The sequence below is a fragment of the Rattus norvegicus genome, chromosome 1 (assembly GCF_021556685.1).
Source record: "Rattus norvegicus strain SHRSP/BbbUtx chromosome 1, alternate assembly SHRSP_T2T, whole genome shotgun sequence".
In the NCBI taxonomy this organism is placed as follows: domain Eukaryota; kingdom Metazoa; phylum Chordata; class Mammalia; order Rodentia; family Muridae; genus Rattus; species Rattus norvegicus.
The window spans coordinates 129,880,160-129,895,541 of NC_141534.1; the positions used below are offsets into that span (position 1 = coordinate 129,880,160).

General features: G+C 46.6%; 1 protein-coding gene, 1 long non-coding RNA gene and 1 pseudogene across 2 annotated transcripts in view; 1 reads left to right on the plus strand and 2 right to left on the minus strand.

Moving 5' to 3' along the window:
* The window catches only part of Otud7a (OTU deubiquitinase 7A), a 336,492-nt gene that overhangs the window by 258,077 nt on the left and 63,033 nt on the right, over positions 1 to 15,382 (plus strand). The window contains 1 exon segment of the mRNA NM_001447212.1: positions 4,444 to 4,665. Within this exon segment, the coding sequence (NP_001434141.1) occupies positions 4,444 to 4,665 (222 nt within the window).
* On the minus strand, positions 4,456 to 8,648 carry LOC148007695 (uncharacterized). Its single transcript, XR_015646845.1, has 3 exons — positions 8,470 to 8,648; positions 6,781 to 6,885; positions 4,456 to 5,008 (listed from the first exon to the last, which is right to left on the minus strand). It is a non-coding gene; the product is annotated as an uncharacterized LOC148007695 (long non-coding RNA).
* Positions 10,512 to 11,587, minus strand: LOC148007696 (solute carrier family 61 member 1-like; annotated as a pseudogene).

Genomic DNA, 15,382 nt, shown 5'->3' on the forward strand with positions numbered 1-15,382 from the left:
TTTCCTAATATTTAAAGGCTGTCTGTTCAACTTTTGGTTATCTGTCAATTCCCACTGTCCTTTTAATGCCCGTGTCTGTGTTTATGTTTTCTTTCTAAAATCTATAAGCACTTTTTCTTACCCTAGGAACTGTGTGTGTCGCATGCTCCTAACCCCTCCCGCTGCCATGCCCCCACATTTCTGCTCCTTTCTGTTGTTTGTGTTTATTTAGGCAAAAGCTGGCTTCCTTACTTGTTCATCATGTGCGGTGACAGACCATAGCTACAACCCCATTAGATCATAATAAAGCCAAACGAATTTTACCACCAAGCCATGCCATAAGACGTCGCTCAGGGTTTGGCTGATGCTGGTGGGAACAGACTTGCACTACTGGCTTCATGACAGTACAGTGTGTCATCGTGTGTCCTCTTGTACATGGAAGCACCAATAATAATAATTGGTGCCAGCAGGAGTATCACCAGTCTGCACGTATTATTCTCTGTTTTCTATTGTTATCTTGCCAACCAAATGCTTTCCTGTAAGAGTCCGCCAGGTGACACTGGCTGCCACCTCAGCACTTACCCTGCCTCCTGGTGGCATAAAGAGGCCACACTGAAAGCCTGGGCTGGGCCACCCAGGTCTGTGTGAGGTCACTACAGGGAGTCACAGAGAGACACATTTCTCAGAAGGCATCTGTCCATTAAGAGTCAGGTAGCCACATTCATTTCCCTCTTGCAAAGAGAATGTTTCCCTTCAATTCTTACTTTTGCAGAAAACCTCTTAAGCCTTTATTACCTGAAAAGGTTTACACAACCTTCTACAATTTTGTTAGTGGAACAGAACTCCCCAGCTCACATTGATTTCCTCGAATCTTACATGACCTTCCTCGGTTGTCTCCTTGAAGCTCTTCACATCTTCTGAGAGACATGCTCACCCTGGTGCTCTAACCTCCTTCTTTTTCCTGTGTGTTCCTATGAGTCAGCACTTTCCCTCTCATTCCAAATTATTTCTTAGGATTTATTATTAGTGTTTCATGCTCCAATGTTCTCTGCATTTCTCTGAATACTTGGCTAGGTTCATTTATAAACTCAGTCTGTTCGGCCTGATTCCTGTAATGTAAGGACTTTGTTTACTTTTTTATATGTGCCTGCCTTCCTCAGATGCTTCCTCAGTTTCCCTGTGAGCACCTGGTGCTACCATTATCAACGCCTCAGACAAAATGCATCAGGAATGCATCAGGCAAGAGGCAGGCAGCATGGGCTCTAGCTGGTCCCCAGCAGGGTGTGAAAGGGCTGCAAGCTGACCAGCCCTGAGTCTTTCACCTGTGTTTGACACACAACAGTTGCACATATTCATAGGGTGCTGTGGAGTTTCAGGACATAAGAACGATATGTAATAACTTGTAATAACCGCTGAGGGGCTAGCATGTCTGTCATCCCACACAGTTTTCACTATTTATCCCGAACACATTCAAATTTTTTTCTTCTGGTGACTTTGAAAAGTACAGTAAGTTGTGAACTGTGGTCACTGAGCTATGAAACATTAGGCTTTATTCCTCCTAGCCACACTCCCAGTTCCTCCCCTCCCACCCGTCACTCCCTACTTTTTTGCCCTGGCTCTACATAATCACTTTCTTTTGCCTCTGCCTGTGAGCCACATCTATGGAGTTGCCTGGCTTATCTCACATAGGTTCCTCAGGTTCATCCGCACTGTCATAAGCGACACAATTTCATTCTTTTTATGAATAAGTCCCATTCCCTTCTACATACATGCTCTTTTTTTTTATCTATTCTGCTGACTGACACTGTGTTCCTTCTGCTCCTTAACTGCTGTGGAAAACACTGTAGCGCACACAGGAGAAGAGATATGTCACATGAATTCTCTTCTCTTTGGATACACATCCAATATGAGGATTACCGAGCTGCAAGTATTTAGACTTAGGCTTAACACTCCCCTTCCCTACAGTTGGGTTTCTCCTCAGGGAAACTTCCACAGCTACTGTTATAAAAATTGCTTATTTCTAAGAGCAAGCTCAAATTGTGACCAATGCCCAGCTACTGCATGTTGGAGAAAGGAGGGGAAGCAGTGCCTGTTGGTGTTGGACTGCCTTGGCTCATGATGTCAACGATGTGAGCTATGTGCAAGAAGCAATGGGGGGCATCTCCCAGTGACGGACAACCCAGACCTCCCATTCCATCTTTCTTATTCCTGACGGCCTCCGTGCTTTCATTTCTCTTTTTGATTTTCCTCAAAATATAATATAACCTAATCACATTGTTTCAGAATGAAATATAAGTGAATTGAAGCCATTCATTCTGAAGTATGCAATCTCTATACCTTTCTGTTCATTTGAATGGGAAAAATGGATGAGGTTGTCAAGGCAAGCCTCTGCTTGCCGGTCTGTTTTGACAGAGTTGCATGAATGCCATTTCTGGCCGCTGATGTTACAAATGAGGCTATGTTGGAAGTCCCGCTCTGAGGAAGGCAATGGCTGTTATTTTCTCTGCAACAATGATGCTAGCCTAAAATGAGGTGAACCACCTTAGGACTCAGGGTGTAACACTCGGGAGTTTGACACAGGATTCTGACCACAGTCTCACTCAAACACTAAGAGTCCTTTATCCCTAAAATGAATAAGAGGACTTCGGCTGTAAGAAGTCCCATCCACAAGCACTGACTCTGTAGTGACTGTCCCTGCTTCAGATGCTCCATCCAGAATTGTTGTTTAGGGCCAGTGCGCACCTGTAATCCCTGCACCTGAAGGCTGAGACAAGAGGAGGGTAAATCAAGGCCAGCCTTGGCTCTGTAAAAAAAAATACATTTCTTTTTTATGTTAATGTTACCGATTAAACACTAGTCTCCTCTTTAAAGCATGTTTTACTGCACCAAGGGAACAGATGCATCCACTTTAGATTACCCAAGTTCCAATATACTTCAGACATCCTCCTCTGTGTTTCTCATCCTTTGGGCAGAAATTCCACAGAGAATAAAACAGAATAGACCATGGTACCAGAGATTTCTGGGACAAAAGAACATGCAAATGGACAGGAAGCATATACAACCTCCATCTGTGTGTCCCCAGGATGCCCGCATGGGAAATGCTCATCAGAGAAGCATAAATACCGTAAACAGGTGTCTGGGAAGCCTGGCCACAGCAGAGCAACCTATGCAGGATGCTACTTGCTTTAAATTCATAAATGCATGAAAACAAAGATGGCCTCCCAGGTCCCACTCTGGACTCGGAGAAGGCAGCTCTGGGAGTGGAGTTAAATGGAGCTCAAGACCACAACAAGCCCTGCTGCTCTGTCAGTGGGAGCGCAGCACCGCTCTCAGTGGTCCCGCAACTCAGCTAAGGAAGAACCACACACCAGGTTTATTCCAGCAGCAGGCAGCCTGCAAGCTAGAAGATAAAAAGGCTGATGTGTGAAAGATGTGAATGTGAGCATGCGTGTGTGTGTGTGTATGTGTGTGTGTGTGGTATGCATTTGTGTTTCTATATGTGTAGAGTATAGTGTGCACATAGCTGTACCTGTGTGTAGTGTATCCTGTGTATTCATGTTATATACTTGCTGTGTAAATATTATATAGCATAAGCAGTTTATGCATATCCATGATTGTGCGTATATAGCATGTACATAGTGTATAGTACATTTCATGAGTATATGTTTTGTCATATATGTATCCATATTTGTAGTATCCAGTACTCCAGTACATTTGTGTAACTGTGTATGTGTGTATATATGTATGCATATATGTGTGCATATGTGCATGTATGCATATATGTATTCATCTATATGTAAACTATATAGTGTGTGCTTTGAATATTGTTTAGAAATAAATGTATTGTCTAAAAGTGTCATGTTGGGGCTCTAAAGATGCTTCAGTGGTTAAAGCACTTGTTGCCCTTGCAGAGGATCCAGGTTTGATTCCCAACGCCCACATGGTCGTTCACAACCATCCATACTCCAGTTTCAAGGGATCCAATGTGCTCTTCTGGACTGCTCAGGCACCAAACACACACACATAGTACACATACATACATTCAGAGAAAATACACATAAAATAAATAAATCTAATTGTAAAAATAAGTAATAAAGTGTCCCGTGTATTTAAAGATATATTTACTAGTAGTTCTGTATAATGTGTGCACAAATGTATGCAATGTGCATATTCACATGTAGGTGTGTATTTGTATTGTACACTGTGTACATACATTGCACTTATCTATTAGGTATGTTTGCACATATGTGTGTTTACCGTGTGTTCATACGTGTATTACATGTGTATATGTGGAGGGATTTGTCTGTTGTACATTCATAGTGTATTTATCTACATCCACATGTACTCATATGTGTGTGCATATGTGTGGGGTATGCTGTGTGTACGTGAGGGCTCGAGCATGGCTGCATACACTCTCAGAGCCAAGTCTACATGGTCCCTGAGGCTCTCCTTTCTTCTCATCAGCAGAGAAGCGCCTTTCCCGGGGGATCTCCCATGCCAGCTCAGCCATTGTCTCCCTGGCCCGATCCCACGTGGCCAATGAATGCAACAATGAGCAGTTCCCACTGGAGATGCCCATCTACACATTCCAGCTGCCGGACCTGAGCGTGTACAGTGAGGACTTCAGAAGCTTCATCGAACGGGACCTGATTGAGCAGGCCACTATGGTAGCTCTGGAGCAAGCAGGTGAGTGTCGTCGACTACCTACAGGTCCTGTTGCTTAGCACCCCTACCCCCACTCACACCCACCCCTGAGTAGCAGCCTGGTCCTCTTTCCCCATTGAGCAGGAGGAAGATCGGGGTTCTTGGGATTTGCCATCAGAATTCACCATTTGTGCCAACCTGCTCTAAAAATCACTGTACTCTTGTCACAGAGCACTGGCTGGGTGTGGATCCAGTGAGCAGGGGATGCTGGTGCCTCTTGGGTCATTTCCCTTCTTCCTGAATGCCATCTTTCCCTTGTAAACAGGCACTGTTGCTTGGCCCTGCTTCTCTCTTCTGCTTCTCTCTTCCCTCATCCCTATGGGAGCTGAAGAAGGAGAAGAAATATGGTTGAATTAGAAAAGCGGGAGAGCCTGTCACTTCCTATATACATGGCAAGTCCTGTACCAGACCTACAACTTCCCATCTACAAAGGGGACAGCGCTGATGGGCAGGGGTAGCTCTGTGAAGGCAGGCATGTGTCACATTTTCTGACCCTCCCAGTCTTTCTGGCCTCCCAGTGGAGGAAACACAGAAGTGGCTTGAGTCTCCTTGTGTCTAAGATGCCAGATGTGTTGTCCTCTTTGAGTTTTGCATGAATTCAGTTGACTCAAAGCAAATGTCTGGATAGGTGTAAATTGTTCCTGAGACAAGGTAACACCATCATCATCACTTGCATTATAAACAATTGCAGAATTGAACATGAAAGGGCTTCTCAGATTTATATATGCAAAAGAGTATGTCCTTCCCAAGCACCTCCCAGGGGCTGCACTACCAGCATGCACTGAGAGACAGTCCCCAACAGTGGTTCCTGCTGCTTCTCAGGGAACAGCACTACAAGGCCTTCTGATTCGGCTTGGCATTCAGCCAGTCCTGCCATGCCAAACCTCCATTTCCAGAGGCCTGACTATGGGGGTGACTTCTGGCAGCCTGTCCCAACAGAGAAGGGACGGAAGCCTCATAGGTGTGACATCTTAGCAGATAGCAGAAAAGGTGTTCTTCTGAGAGCTTCTGTCAGCAGCAGGCTACTAGGAAGTGGAATTCAGCTCTTGACCAAGACACAGTGAGCATTGTCATACATCTGTATCTCAGAAAAAGATACGAGTAGGATCCACATGTGGAGTGGACATTGGTAGTCAAGATGCTGGCATAAGAGAAGACTAATGAGATGGCAGGATTCAGAAAAGGGTACACGTACCAAGCAGTGTGCAGGGTTTAAGGACACCAAAGGATAGTGGCGTGCCAACTAGTAGCCTATTGAGGCCATTGTTACCCTTGTACCTTGCTCAGAGAGGAAGGATAAGTAATTGTGTGGAAAGAGACAGGGCCTTGGGGAGAGAAGATGTCAGAGAAATAGGCTCTAACCACAGTCTTCCCCCACCATGCAGATTAACCAGTACATCACACTGGCAGAAAGACAGTACTCAGGTAACTGTGGACACGTCTGTTCAGGGCACACTCTGGTTGCAGAGCTGTGAGCACAAGCGTGGCAATGTAGGTCTTCAAGGCAAAGAGAAAGCACACAGAGGGTGGATATCTTGGGCATTTTGGCCGGCTCACAGCTGCAACTGGGGAAGTGTTCACTGGCACAACAAGGGTCTGAAGATCATGCTCTAAGTAGGACCCATCACACCTCTGGCATCCTTCATATTGCAAACGGGACATGGTTGAGGAGCAGGCAAAGCAAAGTGGTCCCTGGGATAATGCAGCATGACCTCACCCAGCCTGCCAACCGTCTGACTCCTCGGGACTTCTGTCCTCTGCCACAAGACTCTCTCTGAATTCAGATTCTCCCAGCCCCAACACCTTTGAGTGAGGAATCCGCTGCAGCTCCTGCACCTTGGTTCTTACTATCCTACTGATGAGGGAAGTAGAGCTAAACCTTAAACACAGGTGCCATGAGTTGAGGGACCAATTCTCCCCAGCCTTATAGTCCTGGAATTACAAACGAATTTCAACCCATGACAGGCTGACCTGGTCTTCACTGGCTAAAATGAACCATCTGTGACAGAAAGGGAAATGCTTTCCATGCGTTAGTAGCAGTCCTGCGGTTGAGAATTCAACTCAAGCATGCATCCTTTGTTCACTGCAGGACCTTACCGTATCCACACATACCACTCAGAAGCGAAGAGTTTGGGAAGGCACACCCCTCATCTGGGAGATGACTTCCACACGGACAAGGTGTCATAGGGTCCTTCAGTATATCTGTGGGCCAAAGGACAGAGACATAGCTATATAATCATGGTGTCTACAGAGACAGGGGATTGATTGAGATAACATAGATATTCAAAATGCCTTAAAATTGGCACCACGCCTGCTCCCAGTGGAGGATACCAGGACTGGAGGGGATCTCCTGAGAAAGTCTGAGATTTGATGAAGGTGCCCAGGCTTTGAAATCGGCCTGCCCTGGCTCTGGTAGCTGGTAGGGCTTGGTGAAGTTGCTCAACCTTGATGCACCTTTCACCTGAACATCACTTTATTAGCAGCTATCAAATGAAGACAGTCACCGCAGTTACACCTGGATATGCTGCCTCAAAATTCTTGTGCAGGTTAAAGTCTGTTTCCACAAAGCAAACAGATGAAACTCTACCCTGGAGCTGATTGTATTCTGGTATGGAAGAAAAAGAGCCAGGCAATACATGTTAAATGCGTATGAGTGAGGGCTGCTCTAGAGATGCCAGGGGCCAAGGTAAGCGGGCATAAGGTAGGCAGAAGGGGCCGGTTCAAACCAGAGGGAAAAGGAGCTTGGGAAGCGGTCAGAACATACTATCACAGGCTGGACATAGTTCAAGAAGTAACTGGAGCTGTGTGCACAGGCACAGCAGAGGCTAAAGGAGTGGGGAAGACAGTCAAATGGATGAGATTCAGAGTCTAGGGAAGCATTCCTGTTCTAGGGTCTTAACTGTAAGTGGAATATGCAGCCTCAAGAAGGTTTGGGGCAGGAGAGTAGCAGATCTTGATTCGCATCTAATGGATTCTGGGTATCTGCCAAGGATGGAGTGAGAAGTTGTAATGAGGAAAATCAGGAAGAACGGGAGAGATGGGGTGCTCTAGGAGATGATGGCAGCAATGGGAGGGATGAGAAGTGGGTAGATAACAAAACGGAATGTAAGACAAAACAAACCAGGGTATATTTCAGATCTGCAGGCCTTAATGAGGGAGTGGCTGGAGCTGTGATAGAAGACTTAAGTATGCCCCAAGAAGGCTGCCTCTCTGTGTGAATAGGTGACATGCTGGCAGCAGATGGTACTTAAGAGGCTTCGCTGTCAGGCAAAGCCCAAGATTCCTGTAAAGTTGCTGGAGAGTCAAACCAGTGACTCTGAGATTACGGAGAGATCTAGGCTAAGAGAGTCAACATGGGAGTTTATGGTGTATAGTACAATTTGTGGAGCGGGTTAATCTCCTCAGGATGGAGCCCCTGTCACCACTATGTGTAGGATGAGGATTCTGTATGATTCTGATGCAAAGACAAAACTAGTCTCCAGCTAGGGTTTTCCAGTACTGAGAGCCTATGAATGGGAGAAGAATCCAAAAATAGATGGAGAATGTACAATCTAATAAACTGAGAAAACCAGTGGCTAACAGCAGCAAAATTAAAAGGGAGGGAGCATGCCAAACAGGGAGGACCCATGATGCCATGAGCCATGTGCACTAGGAATTGCCCAGTGAGTTTGTCTGCGTTCTCTGCACTTCTATTATTTCTACATAAGTATAAGTGAGCTTTGTTTTGCTATAATGAAATACCTGGTTTAATCAGAATGCTAAAGTTAAAGGTTTGTTTTGACTTACCTTGTAGAACATCTCTGCCCATGCTCACGTGGTCCTTGTCTTAGTTACTTTTCCCATTGTTGCAGTTAAACATCCTGACAAAAGCAGTGTAAGAGAAAAGATTGTTTTGATTTTAGCTCAGAGGTCTAAGGTTCTGTCTTTCATAGTCGGGACATCCCAGTACCTAAGCTTCAGGCAACAAGTCAAAATGTGTCCACACTCAGGGATCAGAGAGATGAACAAATAATTCAGCTAGCTTTCTTTTTATGCAGTCCAGGACCCAAGGCCAGGTTTAGGGTGTGTCTTGATGTCTTGTCTCCCTCAATTAACCTAATGAAATTGTCCCCAGAGGCTAGCCTAATATGAATAATTTCATACAAGTATTCCTCCATGGAATTGCAGAATTCCTCTCGTGGGAGATAACAGATCCCATAAAGTTGGCATTCGCCTGCAATCATCACAACCCCACCCTTTATCAGCTTGACACCCAAAGCTCACACCCTTAAGCCATTACCCTCTGTACCTTGCCCCCATAATCTCACAACCATCTTAAATAACAAGTAACGAAAATGCATGCAGTCCAATGTCTTTAAAATTTCCAACACTCTTTTTAAAGAAAACCCCGTCTCACCTAAGACTTAAGGCCGCCTCTTAGCTGTGTCTTCCTATAAAATCAAAAATAACTCACATATTTCCAGCATATAATACACAAGGTAAATAGCCCTATTTCAAGACCGAAGAATGGGGACATAGAAAGGAATGATCAGACCAAAGCACAACCAAAATACAGCAAGAAAAACACCGGATTCCACAGCTGTGAGGCTGTCTAGCAGCACCCCTCCAGCTCTGTTCCCTGGAGCATGTGTGTCCTTTCTCTTAGGCTGCCTTCACACCATCTTTCCTCAGAAGATGTCCTGTGGTCCTGGCTTACAGTTCCAAGCTCTTCTATATCCCACTCAGGACAGGATCCATCACTTAGTAAACATTCATTGAGAACCTACTGTATGCCAGGTGGTATCAAAGACTAACAGAAGAAAGAGCACAAGGTCACTACCTGCACAGAACCCCCAGGACCTAAGAGATGCAGACATGGAGCAAAGGACTGAGGTCCCAGAAAGGCAACTCCCACAGAAGCATTTGAAGTGGCGCAAGAGGCCCTGGGTTGCGTTGTGCTCCTAAGATATTATGAGGAGTCACAGGGACTCATGACAAGAGTTCCCCTGGCGTAAATAAATCCTCTCCATAAAGGATTGTCTGCTTCGTTTTCCTCCATGAAGAGCCTCAGTGGGTGACAGGCAGAACAGCATCTTACTTAAACTGTGATAAACATCGGTTGCAAATCGCCCATTGGTCGGTCCTGTCATCACATGAATTTGAGGTACGTTGCTCAGCAAAGTCAGAACAAATGACCAAAGGCTCCACATGGCACATGGCCTCACTGGCCTTTGATGTTGTTCTTTTGTCACTGCCATCGCTGCAGGGGCTCAGGTGCTGAAGATTACCCCCATACCAGCTCGTGGGGCCCTTTCCCTGTTCTCAAGTGAATTAGTTATGTGAGGACACATGAATGGGAATGGGAATACTGAACCATGGACTCTTTGGGAAGCTCTCTAATTCCACTCCCTGTGTGAAGACTTCCCTTTCCAGGGTTCCAGGCAAATGCTAGAACAGCAGTGGCTGGCTCAACCTCTCCTAAGATGCTCCTGATTTACAGCCCCAAGAGTTGGATCAACTGAGTAAGAGTCTGCTCTTTGGAAGTCAGTTTGAGTCAAGCCACTAGCCAAGCCACGGTCAGCCAGATGCTCTGGCTGGCTGCACCACCTGTAAATCCTATTCTACATTAAAAGTGTTTATTTTTACCCAGCAAGGAGAAAGGCAAATACTTTTGGCACCTTTCCAGTCTGTCATCCCCATGTCCTTCCCAATACCAAGTACTGGCAGAGAGGCTGCAAGACAGAGTCACAAAGTCATAGGTGGGTAGGTGGGGTTCCAGAGCCCATCTCAGACCCCTTGTCCTGGAGGATCAAAGCTCAGGGACATAGGGTCCCCCCCCATGGGCAAGGCTATTGTGCCAACTCAATAAGTAAAAGGGCCATGAAGGATTCCACCGGGTTTCCTTGACCTGGACTGGTGGAGAAAGTCAACACCAGAAGAGAAACGACTACAATGAGGACAGCCAGGAAAAGTAGTTGCATGGGTTGAAGGTGTTACCTCTTGAGAGGTAGCGATGCAGTACAGGGAAGAACCCAGAAGGCTGGCAGCCATGAAGCTGGAGAACACAATGCCCAGTGGGGCCCCGTGTGGGTCCAGAATGGGTATCCAGAGGGAAAAAAATGAACACAACACTCTCAAACAGGGCTTGTATGACACCCAGAGCAACACCTGGAAGTCAGACAGGAGGCAGCGCAGACCTCCAGCACAGGTCTTGGAGAAGGCACGCTGATGGTCATAATTCTCTCCCCAGTTTCAAAGGGTCAAGGCCCCAGCCAGAGCCAGAAGAGAGATGGCAGCCACATAGGGTGCTACAGGCCCAAGCCCCATCCAACTAGCCACAGCTTCAGGTGCCACACCTGCTGCCACAGCCAGCACGTGGTTCCCAAAGGTGGCTCTGGCAAAGGTAGCTGGGATCCACTCAGCAGGGAAGTCATGCCTCCCCACATGTCATGGATGTACCAGGCCTCAAAGGCTGAGAAGAGAGCACTAGACAGCCCACCAAGTGCTTGGCCTGCCAGCAGCACAAAGTAGTCTTGAGAGAGCTTGGTTATGCAACATAGAGTTAAGTGAGGGAGGAAAGGACACAGGACTTCTTACGACCCGGCCAGTCCACAACGGGGGAGGCCACTAGGCCAAAGAGGACCGTGGAGGCAAGGCCACAGATGTAGAGGATAGCGATCTGACCCTCCAGGAAGTGGTAATGCTGATAGAGTTTATACAGGTAGGGGGCTTGGAGCCAGTCCGTTGCCAGGGCCAGAAAGTAGACTTGATAGAAGTCTTGTTGAAACTGAAAGGAGGGGTTGCTGCAAGCTCTTCCGGGGGGCCTGGCTCTGCATCTTGACAGCTCCAGGCCCAGCCAGGAGACCAGGAGGCCCACAAAAGACAAACTGGCAGTCACCAGCATGGTGGGCCCCCGCCCCCGGACAACCTGATGCCCTGGTCTGTGGGACGCCCTTTCCACGTCCTGGCTCCAGGCTGCCAGGCCGCCCTTCCCACACTGGCTCCAGCTCCGTTCACGTTCCAGCAGCTCGCACGTCCCTCACAGCCTGCTTCCCGGAGCCAGGCTGGCTCGTGGCTATCTCCATGATAGCCACATGACTAGTCCTATTCTACATATGTCTTTAGCAACAGCCAGGTCCACCCTGTTCTTTGTGCAGCAATCAGGAGGTGTCTTTTGCCCTTATGAGTTGGGATGCTTCTCCATACACAGCTCTCCTTAGCTTCAAGGACACAGGCAAGAATTCTAGACACCACTTTAATACTACTGGGACAGGAATGGGAAGTAAATGGGCAGAATTGCTATTTGAATGTCTTTTTGGCCGAAGGGCACTGTATTCATTTCTGCTAGTTCATAATAACAAATTACTCCCACATTTAGCAGTCTGAAAACATGTTTACCAGCTCATAGTTTCTGTCATTAGTCTGGTACATTTTAGCTAGGCCTGAGACTACACTTTTTCTCTGCAGACTGAAATTCTGAGGTCACTTGACCATGTCCTCATCCACTTCTAAGTTTCTGAACACAATTCAGTCCATTTATTGGGTGGCTTCTGTACATTCTGTTGTCTGGGAAAAATAAATAAAAGTCCTCAAGTTTGGGGCTCAGCTGAACACGGGGGCAGACTGACTTTTGTTAGGAGAGTTGTTTATGCCATAGAAAGACAGCACGTTGGGGCTCTGAGGAAAGTTTAGACCTACAAAGCAGAGTGTGAGGGGGGAGGGTCCCTTCTCTTAGGTTTTCAGGGAAAGGAAAGGTTCTGAGCCACATGAGTAGAGTGTGGTACGTTCTTATAGTCAGGCTGCCTCTGATTTCTAAACAGAAGGAAATGAAAGGAGTTCTTGCATTTCGAGGAAGGAATGTGTGACCTTGAGGATATAGGGGGATGGGACAAAGGGACCATTTATGTCATGTACGTCCATCATACAGGCTATGCCTCCAGGAACCCCAGATAGCTTGGAGTCTGGAAGCCTGGGGCTACACACAGTCAGCTATGAAGGAAGAGAAACACAAAGATGCACATGGGCAGATCCAGTCTAGGTGAACTTAATTCCTTAATTCCTAGAGCAGCGGTTCTCAACCTTCCCAATCTCTGCGACCCTTTAATACAATTCCTCATGTTGTGGTGAATCCCAGCCATAAAATTATTTTCATTACTACTTAACAACTGTCTGCATGCAGACATAAATATATTTTGATCTTATTCTTCCCCTCTCCCAAGTCCTTCCAGATCCTTTCCACCTCCCTACCCACCCAACTTCAGGTTCTTTCTCAAAAACAAAATACAACAACAAACCCCCCAAAACCAAGAAAGCAAAGTAAAACACCAGCCAAAAAGAAAAAAAAAGGCACTGAACTGCAACCAAATAGAAGCACACACACACATACACACACACACACATACACACACACACACACACACACACACACACACACACACACACACACACCTGTAGAGTCTATTATATGTCATTATGTGTTGGTCAGCTACTCCTGAACATGAGGCCTGTCCGGGAGTGGCTGATATACCCAATGTCCTCTACTGGAGAAAACTGATTTTCCTTCTCCCAGCAGGTATACATGACATTTCAGTTGTTAACCTTTTCCTTAGTGGCTAGATTTTCATTCATTGGTTTACCCACTTTAAAGACATAACAAAATAAAATATAATAAGATAGAATAAAGATTACCACACTGAAGTTGGACAAGATAAATCAAGAGATGGAAGTGAGCCAGAGAAGGCACAAGAGTCAGAGACCACTTGTTTGCACACTCGGGAATCCCGTGAAAACATTAAACTAGAAGCTAGCATGTACGTGCAGAGGACCTGTGCAGGTCTGTGCAGGTCTGTGCGGGTCTGCGCAGGTCTGTGCAGGTCTGCGCGGGTCTGTGCGGGTCTGCGCAAGTCTGTGCGGGTCTGTGCAGGTCTGCGGAGGTCTGTGCGGGTCTGCGCAGGTCTGTGCGGGTCTGCGCGGGTCTGTGCGGGTCTGTGCGGGTCTGTGCGGGTCTGTGCGGGTCTGTGCGGGTCTGCGCGGGTCTGTGCGGGTCTGCGCGGGTCTGTGCGGGTCTGTGCAGGTCGTGTGTGAGGTCCCGTGCGCACTGCTTCAGTCTCTGTGAGTTTATGTCAGCTTTGATCACATGGGTTTTCCTGGTGCCTTCCTGCCCCTCTGGCTCTCACACTCTCTCTGCCTCCTCTTCCACAGGGTTCCCTCAGGAGCTGAGGGAGGAATTTGATGCAGACATCCCGTTAGAGCTGAGTACCCAGGGTTTCTCACCCTCTGTGTAACGTCTGGGTGTGGGTCTCTGTATTTGTTTTCATCTGCTGTGGGAGGAAACTTCTCTGATGATGGCTGAACAAAGAGCTAATCTATGAGTGTAGCGGAATATCCCTAGGAACCATTTTATCACTGCATTTTTTCCCTTCTGTTAGACCAGTCATTCAGTATTACCCTAGGACCCTGAGCTATCTCGTCTCCAGGCCTTGGCTACCCAGGCAGTGTTGGGAATGGACTCCGGCTCATGGAGTGGACCGAAGTCAGATCAGCTATTGGTTGGTTACTGCGTAAGCTTTGTGCCACCGTTACAAGTCGCACACCATTGCAGACAAGGGTCTGTGGCTGGGTGTGTGTTGGCTTTTCTCTTTGATAGCATGCAGAGTACCGTTCTGTGTCAGGCAGTAGAATATGGAGGTGAAGGCTCTACGTAGGCACCAGCTCTAAGTCTCCATGTTCAATGAGTTGTGTGGGTGCTGTCTTCAGCATGGGCCTTGCTGCCATTGTGGAGAGCAGCCTGTAGTTTTGGAAACTGCCTAGGTTTTGGGGGGATTTCGGTGGGAATCCTTTGGCCAACAACTCACTTAGATGTAATCCAATCCCCATGCTGGAAGCTTTGGTAACAGATGGCAAGTTGGAGCTCTATCTCCCCGATTATTTGGCAATTTCATTTAGATTGCCTTCATATATGTCTGTATTTTAGGAAGTTTCTACTGTGTTGCATTTTTTATACTCCCCCTCATATGCCCTTTAAGTTTAGCCGTCTCTCCCCATATCCCCCTCACAGCCCCCTCACTACTGCCCTCAGCCACTTGATCCTCCCATTCCAGGCCCCACCTTCCAACCATATCTAGGTATTCTATTTCCCTTTCCCTAGGAGGTCTATATCTGTTCCCTCTAGGCACTTACACTATATCTACCCTCTACTGGGGGGTGTTTGCTTATTTGTTTATTTGTTTGCTTGTTTGTGATGAGGTCTCTCTATGTAGCCCTGCTTGTCCTGGAACTCACTATGTAGATCAGGCTGGCCTCACACTGCCTCTACCTCCCAAGTGCTGTGCTTAAAGGAGTGTGCCACCATGCCTGGCACCAACTCTGGTTCATTGATTCTTTGTATTATTTTCTTCATTTCAGTTTCATTCATTTCAGTCCTGATTTTAACTATTCCTTTGCATTCATTGATTTTAGTCTTATTATTGTTTTCCAAGGCCCTGCAGTATATTATTAAGTTATTTATCTAAGACCTCTGGTTTTGTTAATGAAAGCATGTGCAGTCATTAACTGCTTTCGTTGTATCCCATGAATTTGAGTATGTTGTGTTCCATTTCAGTCAATTCTAGGAATTATTTTTATTTCCTTCAATAACCTTTTCGTTATTCAATTGTGTGTTGTTTAATTTCCATGAGTTTGAGTTTGTGTGTGTTCTATGCCTTCTCTTGCTTTTCATTTC